The sequence below is a fragment of the Leucoraja erinacea genome, chromosome 30, assembly GCF_028641065.1.
Source record: "Leucoraja erinacea ecotype New England chromosome 30, Leri_hhj_1, whole genome shotgun sequence".
Classification (NCBI taxonomy): domain Eukaryota; kingdom Metazoa; phylum Chordata; class Chondrichthyes; order Rajiformes; family Rajidae; genus Leucoraja; species Leucoraja erinaceus.
Window position 1 is genome coordinate 14752010 of NC_073406.1, and position 18253 is coordinate 14770262.

The 18253-nt window shown below is 41.4% G+C and overlaps 1 protein-coding gene across 3 annotated transcripts in view; it reads right to left on the bottom strand.

The window, feature by feature from the left end:
- Positions 1-18253, bottom strand: part of LOC129711674 (ephrin type-B receptor 2) — a 114113-nt gene that overhangs the window by 7906 nt on the left and 87954 nt on the right. Inside the window, exons 8-12 of one of the 3 annotated variants that reach the window (XM_055659499.1) lie at positions 15726-15834; positions 13106-13173; positions 11878-12000; positions 6816-6854; positions 2287-2534 (exon numbers count right to left, since the gene is read on the bottom strand). In XM_055659499.1, the coding sequence (XP_055515474.1) occupies positions 2287-2534; positions 6816-6854; positions 11878-12000; positions 13106-13173; positions 15726-15834 (587 nt within the window). Of the gene's footprint in view, positions 1-2286; positions 2535-6815; positions 6855-11877; positions 12001-13105; positions 13174-15725; positions 15835-18253 lie in introns of those variants that run through there. The other 2 variants (XM_055659500.1, XR_008725896.1) reach the window with 2 other exon arrangements.

Below are 18253 nucleotides of genomic sequence, written 5' to 3' on the forward strand. Positions count from 1 at the left end.
GGTACTCGTGACATCAAGTAGGTCGGGGAATTTTTCTAGCCTGATGAAAAATATCCACGAGTAAAAAAGATCGTGAATTAGGTCACGAAAGTGGGACAGACCCTTAAGTGTAAACGTTGGGAAGACGTTCAAAACCATTAGGAAAGGTTTAGAATGATCTGGATCCAACGTGGGTAAATTGGGACATCTTGGTTGGCATAAATGAGTTGTGCTGAAGGGTCTGTTTCCGTGTTGTATGAATCTATGACTTTCTCACCCCAGCCATCCCCTCTTGCCTCCTCCCCCATCAGGCAGAAAATACAAAAGCTTGAAAGCACATCCACAGATTCAGGAGAACAGCATCTTCCCCACCATTATCAGACTACAGAATGGTCCTCCCATAAGCTCGGGTATAGTCCCAATCTTCCAACCTACCTTATTGCGAACACTGGACTTTTTCTCTGCCACTGTAATGCTATGATGATGTAACATGATGTAATCTGCTCTGTTTCTCTTTGCATAACATGTTTGGCTTGATTGTGTAGTATGAGTTGACTGGATAGCTTGCAAACAAAAGCTTTTCACTGTATCTTGGTAAATGTGACGATAATAAACTAATACCAATATCTATCATACAATGACCTTACTACCTTTACTCCAGATTTACGTAAATACTTCCATAACCACTTTCTTAACCATTATACTTTCAAATTCCTATTTGCCTGAATGCCTCCATTGATTTCCTCTGTGCAAATCCATATTTGCTATCACTAGTCATGTCTGATTTGTTTCTCACAAGTGTCAGGCAATGATCATCTCCAGCAAGGGAATGTCAAACCATCTACCCCATCATTATCATTGTTGAGTCAGTCTGAGAGATACCACTACCCAGAAAGGAATGGGCCCAGTTAGATTACTACTGTTGCACCAGGAGGCGATCATAGTCTGGGTATCCTGTGGTGTGTCATTCATCATCTTATGCTCCAACGTCCAAATCTGTGAACTCAATAACAGGAGTGACAAGGGGTGTAGGTGCAAAAGAACACCACCACCTGTATCAGCTTCCCTACTGAATCACACATCATAATGTGGAAATAAGTTTTTAGTTTATGGTCACGTGCAGTGAGAAGCGTTTGTTGCTTGCTAACCAGTCAGCGGAAAAACAATACATGATTACAATCGAGCCATCCATAGTGTACAGACACATGATAAAGGGAAATATCCATCAGTAGTGGTCTAAATCCTGAAACTCCTATAGCAAAGCATTGCTAGAGCACGTTCAACAGGCGAACTGCAGCAGATCAAATGGCTCAACACCACCTTCTTTGGGGATGTAAGGGATGATCAAAAAATATCAGTCTTGCCAGCAACGGCTACATCCAGTAAAATGAATTTTAAAATCCCTTTCATTATTCTCCATCTTTCACCTTCAGAACAGCATTTGTTTCACTGAGTACTTTGTCCATAATATTATCCTTAGCATCTTGATCTACTTGTGCATCTGAAAATAAACACATCTTGGCTTGACATTTTTTGGACTGTTCCCCATTTCACATTTTCTTTCCGACAGTAAACATTCGCAATCTTGTGACATTTCTGGAGATGGGGGTGGAGAAGGTGGATTGTCTTTTGGTGGTTTGTGTTCTGTTGCAACATTCTTCATGAGGAAGTGTCAGGTAAAGATGTGGACCTGTCTCTTGGAATATTGCTGCCAACTCCACTTCACCAGCGTTCATACTCCCATTCATCTGCATTCATTCAGTCCACCGAACGATGAGAATTCTGGCAATTTTTCTCATCTTATCTTCTATTGTTTTGGGTACAATCATGCCTGGCATTTTGCCGCCCCTACCTTTTGCTTATGCTCTCTGCAATGATTTTCTTCTCCTGTAGTTTTTTATCGTGCTTATCGTTCTGTCCTTTTCTAAATAGCATTCCTCCATATTATATTTGTGCAGTTTAGTTTAGAGATCCAGCATGGAAACATGCCCTTCAGCCCATTGAGTCACGCTGACCGTCAAACACCCGTTCACAATATTGTTATGCTATCCCACTTTCCCTTCCACTCCCTTCACGCTAAAGATAATTACAGAGACCATGTAATCTACAAACTCCCTCGTCTTAGGAATGTGGGAGGAAACCGGAGCAGCCACGCAGTCGCAGGGAGAACGTGCAAACTCCACACAGTTGTGTGGAAGGGCCAGATAATTGTGTTCACTGGGTGGATCGCGACGGCTTGTTGAACTGGCAATGTCTTCGAGTAAATGGAATGATCTCCTGAAACAAAAGAGCAGCTGAGCATCTTACCCTGAGGAAGGAGTCCAGTGACCCGTTCTCCATGAACTCTGTGATGATCATCACGGGGTTGCTTTTGGTGACTACTCCTTCTAGATGTATGACATTCGGATGATCAAACTGTCCCATGATGCTTGCTTCGCTCAGGAAATCCCGTCTCTGCTTCTCTGTATAACCAGATTTTAAGGTCTTGATAGCCACAAATATCTCCCTCTTTCCAGGTAGCTTGAGATGCCCACTGCAGACCTCTCCAAATTCACCTGATAAGAAAGCCAAAGGAATAATTGTCTCACAGCTATTGTTGGGGGGGGGCAATTTTCCGACTGAGAACACAGAAGGATTACAAACAGTGAAATTTCTACTCAGGGAAAAAGATTCTATCAGCTCTACCTACGCTTCTAATAATTCTATATGCATTTATCAGGTCACCCCTTTAGTTCCCAGTTAAAACAGTCCAAGTTTCTCCAATCTCTACTTTATACCTAAAGTCCTCTGTACTTAAAATGTGCCCTACACAACACTCTAAATGTGGTCTAACCAAAGTTTTATACAGTTGGAATAATGTCTTCTCAACGTTTACACAATTGCCTGTATATGAACTCTTATTGGTGTTAACAGTCCATGGACAACTCCCACTCTTTCTGTATTGATTTTATCTAATCATCCCACTCTCTTTTCATAAAATATATGAAACAGGGAAAGGCTATCGGGATCTCCTGTCTGCTCCATTGGGTAAGATTATGGCTAATTTCTTACCTCCCCATCGCATGCTGCACTAACACCATATTCCTTTCTTCATTTAATATTAAAATATATATACCTCTCTGTATCTTGAAGATCTCAGATACTGGGCAAAAATGTTCATTAGGTGCAGAGATTTTCAAAGAATCACTGTCATTTTTCCTCATCTTTGTCCTGAATCTTTGATAAGAGGAGTAGAGCACAGACACAGGCCCTTCAATCTCCGCACCAAACATAAACTAATCTCCTCCGCTTGCGTGGATTCATATCCCTCCATTCGCTGCATATCCATGTGCCTATCAAGAAGCCTCTTGTCCCTATTGTATCTGCCTCCCCCACCACGCCAGCAACATGTTCCAGATACTCATCACTCTATGTAAATAAAATAAACCTGTCCCGCCCATTTCCTGTCGACTTTCCCCCCTCTCGTCTTAAAGCTATGCTCTCTAGTCTTTGACGTTACCACCTTGGGAAAGAGGTTTTGACCTATCAATGTCTCTCATTAAATTTATAACCTTCTATCAGGTCTCCCCTCAGCCTCCAATGCTCCAGAGAAACGATCCAAGCTTGTCCAACCTCTCCCTAAAGCTTTTACCTTCTAATGCAGGCAGCATTCTGGTAAAGGTCTTCTGCACTCTCTTCAAAGCCTCCACGTCCTTCATATAATGGGGTGACCAGAAATGCACACAACACTCCAAATACAGGCCTCACCAAAGTCCTAGCAAGATGCAACAATTTTCTAACTCTTATATGCAATGCCTCGACTGATGAAAGACAAGCCTTCTTTACCATTCTATCCACTAGTGCTGCTACTTTCAGGAAGTTGAGAACTCTCTCTTTTTGGGAATGTGAGTTCTAGTCTAAGCCCCCAGTCGAGAGAAACATTATCTCCGCATCTATCCTGTCAAGTCTTGTAAGAACTTTACAAATTTCACCATTCATTCTTCCAGGCATAACAACACAGCCTGCTCATACAGCCTACTCATGATACCATGAATCAACCTAATGAACCTTCTGTAAGAAAGACATCTTTCCTCAGGAGGACCAAACCTACACATAACAATGCCAGAGCTGTTTGACCAAGGATCTACATAACTGGGAAGGTCAACTTTTGGAATAAAGTACAATAATACACTATTTACCTCCCGACCTGATTGCACAATGGCTTACATAGTACAAGAACACCTAGACATCTCTAAATACAACATTTGCCTATTTCTCATTATTTATCGACTATTTATAATATCTATTTTTTCACAAGTACACTTGCCATGTCCTGAACAGGTCCATGTTTCCTCAAAGCCCACTCCGTCACCTAGCTTGGTATCATCAACAAACATGGAAGCTTGGAGGCCTCACCAAAACACTGGATGCACTGAAAATAACCTGTTCATTTCTGGTCCCTGTTTTTTTAAACTTTTAATCAATCCTCAATCCATGCCTGTATATACTCCCCAATATCATGTCCTCTAACTTTGCTTCATAATTTCTGATATATCACTCTATGAACATGCCTGTGCTTGGTCCATATCCATCCAAATGTGTCCTATCCATGTACCTGTCTAACTGTTTCTTAAATGTTGGGATAGTCCCAGCCTCAACTACCTCCTCTGGCAGCTTGATACATACAACTACCTTTGTGTGAAACAGTGTGAAACAGTTACCCCTCCGATTCCTATTAAATCTTTTCCCCTTCACCTTGAACCTATGTCCTCTGGTCCTTGATTCTCTACTCTGGTCCTACTCAGGGCAAGAGATTCTGTGCATCTACCCGATCTATTCCTCTCATGATTTTATATAACTCTTGGCATTATGGCATCGTATGGAAGTCCAAATACACCACATCAACTGGTTTCACTTTATAATTCTACTTATAATTACAACTTCACAAACTCTAATTGATATGTCAAATGTCCCTCTTTCATAAATCCATGTTTGACTCTGTGCAGTCTCATAACTTACTCACACTCTGTTTTCCCATCCTGTTTCCAATGTGGACATTTCTTTCGCTGGAAGAATGCTGACGGATCTGTCAACTCACCAGGTCTCAGTGTTCAGTGATTTGATTCAATGTTCCCATTTAGTATCCCTCTATATGCAGCAGTTCCAATCCTCTGCTCTGCCCAGTCCTCTCTGTAGATACTTAAAATGCATTCATGGAATGTAGACATGTCGAGTAAGACTGGCTTTTGTTATCTATCTCCTTTTGCCCCTGCTTTCTGACTACTTCCTACGCCCAAGCAATCCTTTGTGATGAAGGTAGTCATACCGTGCTGTTAGATAGGAAGATCAATTGCTTGGATCCAGCAACAAAGAAGATAAGATGAAGACCGTGACAGATTTATACTGGGATGAATGTACCAGCAATCTAAATGTTACAATAAGCCAGATAATGGGACCATTATCTTCAAAGGAAACAGTATTATCATGTTCAGAAGAAGAAAATATAGCAGTGTCTGAGATTTAATGAAATGGCTGGAAAACATGTTGGAAATTTCAGGAAGCTAGAGGGAAATGTAAAATCTAAGTGATGGGCATTGGAGTTCAGAAGTGTGGCCACATACAAAAGGCACAATTTTGAGTCAATTCAGTTGCAATGATCGTGTTTCTGAGCTTCAAGGAGGTAATTATCTCGGAATACGATCTGTGAAAGATGTGATTTTCAGTGAATATATGGAAGAAGATCAAGCTGGAGAACTCAACTTTTGTGCCATAATAGTTGAAAAAGGACTGAAAATAATTTGGTTGAAAACATAGTTTGTGTTATGCTCTTTCACAGAAATATTTGATCATGGATATGTGATGACAAATCTGGGGTCAACATTAATGAGGATTGCAAAATTAAATGAGGCATTGGACAAATGACAGAAGGATGAATACCTTTCCCATCTATAGTTCAATCTTTCTCCCTTTGTCCAGTCTCTTCCCAATTGCAATTAAGTTACTTTTCAAGTTACCTGTCCTCAGCTGGATTATTTTCACCTTGGATGTCTGAGCCTCTGCATGAGGACAATCCTTTGTTTCAACCCTGAACATGACTCCTGCTGCCTCCATCACACCTGTTCTAGTAATCCCATCCTTTTTCCCCATCGGATTCCCTTTTCCACCCTCCTTCACAGGTGTGCCTGTCCTTACAACAAACACTTTCCTAAATCCACGGAGCTCCTTCATGTCAAATTTCTAGCGTTGGAATTACAGCACCCAGCAGATCAAGTAGCATCAATGGAAACAGAATTCATGTTTTACACAAAGCCTTTAACATGAAACAATTAATCCTGTTTCTTCTTCCACGCCACAGATGCTGACTGACATGCCGAGTGCTTCCAGTATCTAGTTCAGACTTCCAGCATCTGCAATTTTAACAATCTTTATTTACTCTTTGGCCCTGGAAACCTGTATGTATTCAAGCTGTGTTTGTCCCTGAATGGGACATATCCTTCTAAGGCTAACATATCCTTTCTTCTCATTTTACAATATATTATTAAAAGTATTGAATCTCCTACTTTGGTGTCACATGTCTCATTGACTTTACTGCCACTTTTAATCCTGATCTCGCTTTCACCCCCATCTATCACTGAACCCTTTTCTTTCACAATTTTCCTCCCTGTATTTCAGGGTTTTAGTTAGCACTGCAACCCCATCGATTCCCACTCCTACCATGACCACACTTCTATCACTATGTTTTGTGGGGGGAGGGGGGGGGATTCCACATTGTGCTACAAAACTCCAAGCCTCCATCATGTGTGTTTGAACATTACCCCCTTCACACCACTACATCTGCAGTGTCTCTTTTTACTCACCCAAGGTTTCCCCTCCATCAGAGTTGTTGGGGTCCTCGACTGTGTACAAGAAAGTCTAAGGTAAGTTTATATAAAATGCAAGAAGATGCAAGATGGCTTTACAAGTACATACACATAAATTCAAAAAAGGGTATGAAACAATGTTAATGAGCTGCAGGTGCAATTACCTCACGGGATTCCAATTGTGGTAGTGATCGGGACATGGCTGTATGAATATTCTTGGATACAGCCATTCAACAAGGGCAGAGAAGGGAAAATGAGAGGGCGAGTTGCAGGAGTGATTAACAAGCATATGGCAAGAGGGAGAGGATGTACTGGAACGATGGACAGATGGGGATAAGCTGAGGGTTTCTTTACAATGGAGAAGTTTGGGAGGGGAGCTGATCAGGATGTTTTAAATCCCAAACACTGTATACAGAGCACATGTAGCAAGAGCTGCTTCCATTGATGGGAGGGCTTGAGTAGTAACGGACACTGAGTGAGAGTGATTGGCAAATTAACCAAGAGTGACATGAGGTATGTTTGATGCAGCAAGTAGTTGGAAGTCCGGCATTCTTTGCTGGGATGTAATGGAAGTAGATTCAATTGCTGTATTTAAAAAAAAACTGGATACGTATTTGAAAAGAAAAGATATTCAAGGTCAGGGGAGTGGGACCAGCTCCCTCATGCTGTGACCATTCCATGATCTGTTCAATTCCGCTCCCAGTTTTGTCCTGAAGTGAACAAGGATTGGACTTCCCTTGCTCCTGCCCACTGACCTTCACATTGAATGGAGCATCACTGTTGTTCCCATCACCTCCAACTTGAGCTTCCAGCCACCCCTTCCCCTCCCTTCTCAGCATCACAATGGAGCGACGCCTGTGGGACATTTTGGTTTACTCTCCCATCTTATGCAACATTTAACACAGCACATTCGCAAGCAATTGCACGACAAGTAAAACCCATCTTAGTTGCTTGCTCCATTTGGTATTCATAATGTGAATGATGCTACAATGGAGAAGCTGGACAGATCGGGCAAATACTCCCACTCAGTCCATAACGGTGAGCCTAGTCATCGGTCGCCTTACCCTTTAATTTCCCACCCTGACCTGTCTGTCTTTGGCCTCCTGGGCTGTTCCAGTGAAGACCAATGCTTGGTCAGGAAGACCATCCACGGGTATCTTCTCGCTAGCTGCCTTCAAGACCCAACACTGAATTCAGCAATTCAGGATAATCAGCCATTCCAGTCTTGCATCCCACATTACCAGCAGTCAGATGCTCCCATTCTATCTCCACTGGTGGATCCAAATTTCACGCATGTCCTCATATTTACACCTGGCCCATTCACACCTTTTCTAGAGTCGCCAGCCCCTCACCCTTCTCTCAGCAGGCACCAACAGAACATGGATCAATTTACACACCTTCCCTTCTGCAATAGAAGGACTTCAGTGACGCTGAGGAGGAAACCAATTCCCATCCATCTGAAATCATTGAATGGAGCAGATACACAAGAAGAGGAGATGAAATGTGAAGGTGTTGAGAAAATGGATGGTTTATTTTTAGTTCTTTCTAGGATGAGCGTTGTTCCCGAGGCTGCATAATTTGCCCTTCCCCAATTCCCTTTAAGTGGTAGTGACTCATTCTGTTGTCGAGCTTTCATTGTACCACCAGGGGCACCAGTATTTAAACCCAGTGACAGTGAAGGATCACAGGATGACGTGGAGTTGCTGTCAGGATGACGTGGAACTCACAGGTGATGGTGATCCTATGGCTTGGAAATTCACCTGTTCAAAGTCAGCAAAGGGAGACGTGCCTCACCCTTCAAATAACATTCACTTGCTCCTTCAGCATGATGGAAAAAACATTTTTTTTTTGTGAGTGAACAAAGTCAGATTTACAAAACTCAAGTTGGTGAAAAATTCTTGCCAGCAAAACATTTTGGCTGTGGCACAGCTATTAATGTCACTGAAGCAGGTAGAGCACAAGAAATTCTGTATCAAAAATAACTATCCTTTTAAATCCTCTCAATCAATTCCTTGACCTCTCAGGGATATTCCCTTTCTTTTATCCAACCCCTCACCTTCTCAGTAATTTAAACTATTGTTTTCTCACGTTTCACATCATGACCATGGCTCTTTCACCTGAAAAATGAACTTGGTTTCTCTCTCCACAGATCTTTCCAGTCTTTCCAGCATTTTGATGCTGGAAAATGGAGAAAAATGGAGAGCAGGGGAGAGAGGAGACTTTGCCTTCCATCACAGTGAGGAGGAGGTTCACTATGATGGATGTTTGTGTGGTTGGGTGTATAGTAGGAATCGCTTTTTGTTTGTATGGCTGTAGAAACAGAATTTTGTTTGAGCCTCACTGAGGTTCAAATGACAATAAATATTGTATTGTATTGTATTGTATTGTATTGTGTTGACGATAGTATCCGCAATTTTCAAAAAAATGTTCGTCCTTTTCAACACCTGACATTAGCTCCGATAGAAATGATGCAAAATGTTGCATTAACATGAAATCTATTTGGAACATCAGTCTTGTTTGTGTGCACGGACCAATTTCTGGGCCTTTACACGATTCTGTTAAAATAGTGCTGTGCAGTTCAAAAGCAGCCCAACACAGAGTCATTTACCGAGAAGTTCAATCTCTTCCCCTTTTGGGATATTTCTTTCAACTAGCATCTATTTCCTGCCATTAAACGACCTCAAAAGACAAAAAAAATTCAAAAAGTTTAAATAGATGATTTTCAACTTGACTGGTCTGAAATATTGTATTGATAATGAGGGAACACACTTTTCAATTTATCCTGGGTCTTATGAAAGAAGCAGCTGCCATTTGGCCCCTTGTGGATGCTGCATCATTACACAAGATTAAGAATTATCTTCATACTGAATTGATTCATTGCACCCCATAACTATTAATCTTGAATATACTCAGTGAATGAGACTCCACAGAGTTCATATGTTCACCGCACTCTGAGTGAAGAGGTTTCCTCATTGTTTTCCTTAAGGGGAAACTTACACCGAGGCTGTGACCATCTCAGCTAAGGGAAGTATCAAATCAATCTCTCTGGTCAAGCCTTGTATGTTTCTGGAGAGCGCCGGCCAAGTCAGTGGAATCCCTCGTCCTACACGTCAGGGGCGGCACAGTGGCACAGCGATAGAGCTGTTGCTTTACAGAGCCAGAGGCCTGGGTTCGATCCTGACTATGGGTGCTGTCTGTACGGAATTTACACATCCTTCCTGTGACCACATGGGTTTTCTCCGGGTGCTCCGGTTTCCTCCCACATTGCAAAGATGTGTAGATTTGTAGATTAATTAGCTTCTGTCAATTTCCCCTAGCATGTAGAACGTGAAATTGAGATAACATAGCACCAGTGTACGGGCAATTGTTGGTTGGCGTGGAATCGGTTGGCCAAAGGGCTTGTTTCTGCACTATATCTCCAAACTAAACTAAATCTGTTATCGAAAGAATCAAGCTGGTGAAAATTTGCTGCTCTCTCTAGTACATCTTCCCGTAACAAGGAGATTATATCTCCCATAATGCTTGAGATTTGGTCTCTAGATTTTTGGAGCAATATGACTCTTCTCTGTTAATGTCCTTTCCTATTTTAACTTCCCAAAACGCATCTCCTTGCACTTGTCATGATTCAATTCCATGTTAATTTCCATCTGAAATAGATCTCGTTTTGCTCAGGAAATTATCCAGACTTATGTTGGAAGTCATCTAATACCTTCACTATTAACATCTTGTCCTGTGTAATTGTAAACCTTCCTAATACAGACCTGCTCCAGATAATCAAAGTACCCCTATCTGAACTCACTGTCTTCCAAATCCCTCTCCAAGATATATACAGATGAAATGTATTAATTCAGGACTTCACCCAAATTCCATGCCCCACACAAGAGGCCCGATTCTTTCCCCAGCTACCCTCTTGCTTCAAATACACATATAATGACTTATGATTCTCCTTGATTCTATCAGTGTATTGATCTCTTTTTGCCCTCCTAATTTCTTTAAGTTCCCTCCTGCACATGCACATGACATATGTATATGTTTATAAGATTCTGAGAGACAGAAATAGGGTAAGAAAGTCGGTCATTTTTGCATGGCTGAGGTATCAAAAACAAGAGGGCATAGGTTTAAGGTGAGAGCAAGTATCTGCTTCCAATCATCTTCTTCCAATCTATCTTCCAATCTTTTGCCAAGTTTACTTTTAAATATATTGAAAATATCCTTCCCCCAAGATTTGAAGACCTTGTACCTTTCTATAACCACCTTGAAATTTACAAAATGATGGTCTCTGATCTCAAAGTGTTCCCCCACAGACACTTCTATCATCTGGCCAGTTTCAATGCCTAAGATACGATAGAATGCTGTTCCATTCCCAGTAGGATTATTCACTTACTATCTCATGTTGGATGCACGTTACAAATTTCAACCTATCTATGCTCCTTGTACGAAGACAATCCCAGACCATATCAGATAAGTTACAACCCCCCTCTGCTGTAACCCTATTGTTGTTAAACCTCTCTGCGATTTGCATGCACATCCCCTCCTCTAATTTCTGCTGACAACTGGAAGGCCTCCAATTTAACACAGCAAAGTCATCAACTCTTATTCCTAGATTCTACCCAAAGGGGTTCATTGGACGACCTTTCACATCCTGTCTGTTTTTCTTCTGATATTTGATTCGGTCTTTGTTAGACTGTTGATGTTTCCTTTATAACAGTAAGTCCGTTTCTTACTTTACCATTCTGACATCCTTCAAAGTTGTCACCCTTCATGCCATCTGACTGCTGTGTCAGATCTCTCCATTAACCTCCTGAAAATCCCTCAATATCTGAAAACCTATTTAACCTCTGCTCTGATATTTAAAAAAATCATTTGTCCTGAATTGTTGATTCTGCTTCCCTGTCATCAAGAGGCTCTGACTCGTGAAAAGGCAATATATTATACTTTGAGTTCCAAAATATTGACTGGACATAAAAGTTAGTGACACCAGAAGGTGATTGCAGTCTGATAAAATACAGGAATCGTTATTCTACTGCTATTTAATCTGACTGTTAGAATGAACGCATACCTGCACCAATGACCTGTTCAATCTTCACACAGGACATGTCAATCTCTTTGGCAAATTCCTTCACAGCCTCATTGGGATCTTCATAAGTGAAAGGGTCAATATAAATCTTCATGCCTGGTGTCACTGCGAGGAGAAAAATGACCTGTGAGAATATTCCCTTGTGTTCAGTAAGATCCTACAGTTTCCAAGTAATCTACTGTGAGAGCATTCGGGGACATCTACGGGTTGAGAATTAGCAGCAGCTGAAGGGAATTCTTGAAATGTTCTCAAAATTATTAAAAATAAAACTGGACCCCTATACAGAATTGATTATTTTTGGAATAGCAGGAGCCTACTCTGAGCTATCAATATTTCAAAGGTGTTTCCTTAACTATGTCCTGATAATGACAAAAAAACGTATACTTAAATTTTGGAAAAATGCTTCTCCCCTAACTCTTAAAATGTGGATCATAAGCATGTCTGAGATGCTACATCTTGACGATATGAAACTCGTCTTAGCAGGAAAATCAGAGCAATTTTCAAAGATATGGTCTCCTTTCATTGATTCATTACAAGGATAGTATGGTGCAACACAACTTTGGAATTAAATCGATTTATGGACAGGGTGATGGGTGTGGTGAGAAATGAAGCAGGTATATTAACACGTTTTGGTCTTTTTTTTTAAATTATTTTTCGTTTTTGTTTCGTTATTCCTTTTTAAGTTTTTACTCATTCAATCTTTGACTATTCCTTCACGCTGTTGCAGTGAAATCATAACTAAAATTTAGAAAGCTCAATATGTATCATAATATAAATGTTACGGTATCAATACAATAAAGGTTCAGTGAAAGATGGGGGTAGAATAATCACACAGGATTTATCATCCTCAGTCGAATTGGGTAAGATGATCTAACCAAAGTATTCAATGGAATTCTGAGGCTGTGATTCTCTCTCTGGATACAGAAACAGAGTTAATGTTGCAGGTTCTGAAACGTTAACTGTTTCTCTCTCCACAGACATCGCTTGACCAGCTGGGTATTTCCACTGGGTGCGTCCATAGTCTCTGCTTATATTTCAACTTTCCAGCATCTGGGGGTACTTTTTAGACAAAGTTTGTCCTCAGCATCCTGGCACAATCCGCTGATCAAATTTTGAAGTGCACCACTATTGTATTACAATTAGTCACCGATTTTCTGCTTATTTTAGGTCATGGTGAATCAATAAATTAAAAGATGGTATTGCCACTAACCATGGCCACTTGTATAATGCTGCAGTTTGTCCGTATATTCCAGGTCTGCCCGTTCAAATCCTTGTCTCCTGGAGAAGATGAAGGAGAGGAGAACTACATCAGTGCACACAGTGGGTAAATAGACCTGTAATTTGACTATTGGTTTACACATGATTTCCAGTTCATTCAATTACAGAATTAAGAGGAATTTAAAGTACAGTAGGGGGCAGTAGGGGACAATTGTGTGGTGATCGATCTTCAAAAGAACCGTGGTATTCTGTCTCGACTGTATATTTTGAGCGGGAACTGAAATCTAATTATAACCCCCCTCTGGATTTTTATCAATGAAATTAGATTTACAATCTCTGATGATTGACTGATCACCAAAAGGAATATTTTAACTCCATCTATTCATTTCAATGTGTAGATCTCTCTCGTCACCTCTTAACTTTTCTCCAAGATGAAAAGTCGTAACATTTCCAATCTCAGTTCATAGCCAAAATCCTTCCTCTCCAATAAAGCTGCTGGGACTGAAACGAGTCTTACATCCTACATTTTCACTGTGGAATCCAAAATTATTCTACACGCTCTAAATTCATGTATGGTATGATTGCACTCACATATGGTACGAGTTACCAAAAGAGCACGCAAATTCAAGCTTTTTACTATATCTCGATACACATGTCAATAATAAACCAATACCAATATCAAATTATGGTAACATTGTGATTTACATAATACTAATTTATCTGGTTTAGAATTTGAGCCTCTACAGTATAAGAAGTGTAGGAGTACACATTGGTGGTCTATCATGAGGGTAAAAAAGAGGACATGAAATGGAGCTGGCAGGCAAGGTTAAGAAAAATTCCAAGAGATTCTACAGGCATATTAAGATTAAAAGGCTAGGGAAGGAATGGGTCCCCTTAAATATGTCCATCTCTGTGTGACAATACTCTATTAAGTGCTATAACATACAATCGTCACTATTTTTACCTTGCATTAACAAAAAAAAAAGTAGCTATTAGAAATTCCTTTATTTTTGAATATCCTGCGAGAACAGCTTGGTTATTGTGAGTCTGAAGTCTCTGGCTCCTAACCAGCATTTCCTCTATAACATGAGGTTTATTATTACAGATGTAACTAAATCGCATTATAGCAAAATGACCTGCACTTCTATCAGTTATCCCTCAGTCTCTTTCACGCTGGGAAAAATAAGCCCAGCTTACCCAATCTCTCCCGCACACTCAAAAAGTGAGTGATGATAAAGAAAAGTAATAAGTTTGTTATATTTTGCAGAGTAGGTAACGCAAAGGATAAATAGGACAGAGGGGAAGGACAAGTTTCCCAAGGTGATACATTGTGATGCCGTCTTAGTGTTAAATTAATGAGAACATTTAGAAAGAGGGACCGCAAACCAAAGAACGTAGATCCAAGCTGTGGCAGAGAACTGAAATGTGCCTGTCAGCATAATTTTCCATCTCACTCCCAATGTGATCGATCTGCCTGTAGCCTCCTGCACTGGTCCAAGAAGGTCTAACATAATGGACACACATCAACATCTGTTGAAAGTTCCTAATTCATTTAATAATTTCAAATAACTTGCATTATCTATACGAACCTGACATGTTCTGCGGAAAGGTGGTCATCCTGTAACAATGGCTCAGATTTTCCCTTTCCACACACCCTTCCTGATCTACTGCATCTGACCAACACTTGCAGTCTGCACTAGTTCTATCCAATATTTCTTGACCTACATTTCCCACCTCCATGGACATACAGCACAGAAACAGGCCATTCATCTAATTTGTCCATACCGATCAAGGTGCTCATCTACATTAGTCCCATTTGCCAATTTTCAACATATCCTTCCGATCGATATACCTGTCCAAATGTATTTTAAATGTTGTTATAGTACCTGCCTCAACTATACGCTCTGGCGGCTTTTTTCCATACACACACTGCTGTGTGAAAAAATGGCTCCTTAGGTTCTGGTTAAATATTTCCGCTCTTCTTACCTTAAACCTAGGCCCTCTTGCCCTTGATTTCCCAATCCTTCTATATCTTTAACTCCTCACATTAATCGATCAATCATTGCTTTTGTAAACTCCACATTGCCATATTACCATTTACTGCATATTACCATGTCTCTCTGCATATCAGAAATGAAGTCATTATAGGATAGACAATAGACAATAGACAATAGGTGCAGGAGTAGGCCATTCGGCCCTTCGGGCCAGCACCACCATTCAATGTGGTCATGGCTGATCATCCCCAATCAGTACCCCGTTCTTGCCTTCTCCCCCTGACTCCACTATTTATAAGAGCCCTATCTAGCTCTCTCTTGAAGGCATCCAGAGAACCTGCCTCCACCGCCCTCTGACGCAGAGAATTTCAGACAGGATTGTAAGAGAACATTCACAACTTTGGATCCATGCAATTCCCACAGAACAATCCCTTTAATCCTACTCACCCTCCTCTTATGTCACTGTAACCCTGCAATTTACTCTCTCACTTATACCCAATAAACCCCCATTTTACTCATTGTTTTTACTCATCATGGAAAGTATCTCATACCAGCCAGAGGAATAAATCAAACATGGGGTCATGCAGTAAAAAGAGTTTACGATTTTTTTGGAGTTACCTGTTGCAAACAACGAGAATGACTATAACAGCAATGAGGAGGACAAGGCCAGCAGCTGCGGATCCAATGATGAGAGGAAGTTTCTCCTGTAGACTGGTCTGGTATTCAGCTGTTGACAAAAAAAAATACATTAAATGGGGTATCCAAGCAGATTTAGTTCAGAGTTAGTGATCCTTATTTCCTTAACAAGCCTTTATATATTTTACCAGAGTTTAGCACAGGAGTTGAATCTAGCTGCTGGAGTTGGCATTTCCAATTGGCATCAATGGCTTTTAGCCATTGGAACTCCAGTGAGTTCCAGTGAGTTGCAGGTACTATCGCAACCTTTAAGAAGCATTTAGGCAGGTACATGGATAGGACAGGTTTAAAGAGATATGGGCCAAATGCTGGCAGTTGGGACTAGTGTACATGCTGCATGTTGGCAAGTTGGGCTGAAGGGCCTGTTTCCACGCTGTATGACTCTATGGGTTCTGAATTGCCAAAGCTCACTGTGGGATAGATGGTACCACACCTGTTACTCAAATGAAACACTGGAATCCACTTTAATTGCAATGGCAAGGCTAGTGCTTCCAGGATTCCCAGGCAATAGGCTGCTCAGTTGCAGAGTGCAGAAGTTAATTGTGACAGATCTTAGTGTGACTGGGAGCATAATACTGCCGTGGTTCCATAGGGTTTAGTCGACCATTTCTGACTCTTGATCTCTCTGTCTCCATCACAGGAGGCAAAGTATTGACTGACATCTATTGGAAATCTACCCACTTCCACAGTTATCTAGACTACACTTCCTCTCACCCTGTCTCTTGCAAAGATGCTATTCCCTACTCAATTCCACGCTACCATGTCTGCTTTCCATTCCAGGACATCCGAGATGTCCTCTTTCTCTAGTAAATGCGGATTTCCCCCTTCTGTCATAGGCGGGTCCCACACACACATCTCCTCTGCATCCCGAAGTTCTGCTCTTGTTCTCCCTCCCCACATTCGGAACAAGGACAGAGTTCCCCGGTACTCACATTTCACCCCAATCAGCCTCTGCATCCAACACATTAAAATCCCACATTTCTCTCACCTTCAACGTGATCCATTCGTCACAACTTTCCATCTTCACCCCATTTCCACCTTCTTCAGAGACTGCTCCCTCTGCGACTCCTTGGATCGCATCCCTTCCCACCCAAACCACCCCATCCCCAGGTACTTTCCCCTGAAACTGCAGGAAATGTAACACCTGTCCCAATACCTCCTCCCTTGCCTCCATCCAGGAACCCCAGCAGTCCTTCCAGGAGACAGTGGTGCATGAGCACCTCCTCTAACCTTCAGTGTTACCAATGTGGCCTCCTGTGCGTCGGCAAGACCAAGCGTAGACTCAGCAACCGTTTCACTGAGCAATTGTGCTCCATCGGCCAAAGCCTATTGGATTTCCTGGTTGCTAAACATTTTAACTCCCCTTCCCATTCCCACATAACCTTTCTCTCCTGGGCCTCCTCCATTGTAAGTGTGAGACCATGCAGGTCCTGCTTCTCCCCTTTTCCAGCTCTCCCCCTACAATCAGTGTCAAAAGAAGGGTCTCAAAACATCACCTATCCATGTTCTCCGGGGATGCTGCCTGACCTGCCGAGTTACTCCAGCACTGTGATTCCTTTTACCATTGGGTTTAGATTTGGTCCACATCTTCTTGTCGCATTTATTCATGGTTTAGATGTAAATGCAGGTCACATGATAAAGGTGTTGCAAATTATACCAACATTGGCAATGACAAAATAGAGGAAAATATTGGACTACATGAAATGAGAAATATCTAGTCAGTTAAGTGGGGTAATGGCAAATGGAATTTAATTCAGTAAAGTGTTGGTTATAATGAGAACACAAAGTGCTATGGATAGGTTAAGCAAATGGATAAGTAGTCCTTTCACTTCACTAGTGTATCCATAGATGCAGTATAAAGCGGGAAAATACGAGGCTATATGACCTTATGGAGAAATATATTTGAATCTAATGAAGTTGCTTCCTCTAATGAAGATCCTCCTAATGGGGATCATAGGCACAAAATAAGGGTTCACCCATTTAGGAAATAATCTTGGTGGTGAGGCAGCATCTATGGAGAGAAGGAATGGGTGACGTTTCGGGTCGAGACCCGAAACGTCACCCATTCCTTCTCTCCATAGATGCTGCCTCACCCGCTGAGTTAGTCCATCATTTTTGTGTCTACCTTCGATTTTATCCAGCATCTGCAGTTCTTTCTCACACATAGGAAATAATGTCTCTCTCAGAAGGCAAGAACCTTTGCAATGTTGTAGCTAGAGAGCTGAGGCAGAGAACTAAGACACAGACAGGCATTTGAACTATACGAGAGTCAAGGGTGAGGGAAGAAGGTTGCTACTCATTATCCTTTCTGTGCCTTTCATAATACTCCACGCCTCCCCCCAAAAGACTCCACCTCTGCAAGGAATTCAAATCCAGTCTATCTTGTTACCCTCCTCACAACTGCGACATGCCATCCCAAGCAACATTCTGGAATATTTTCTGCACCTTCC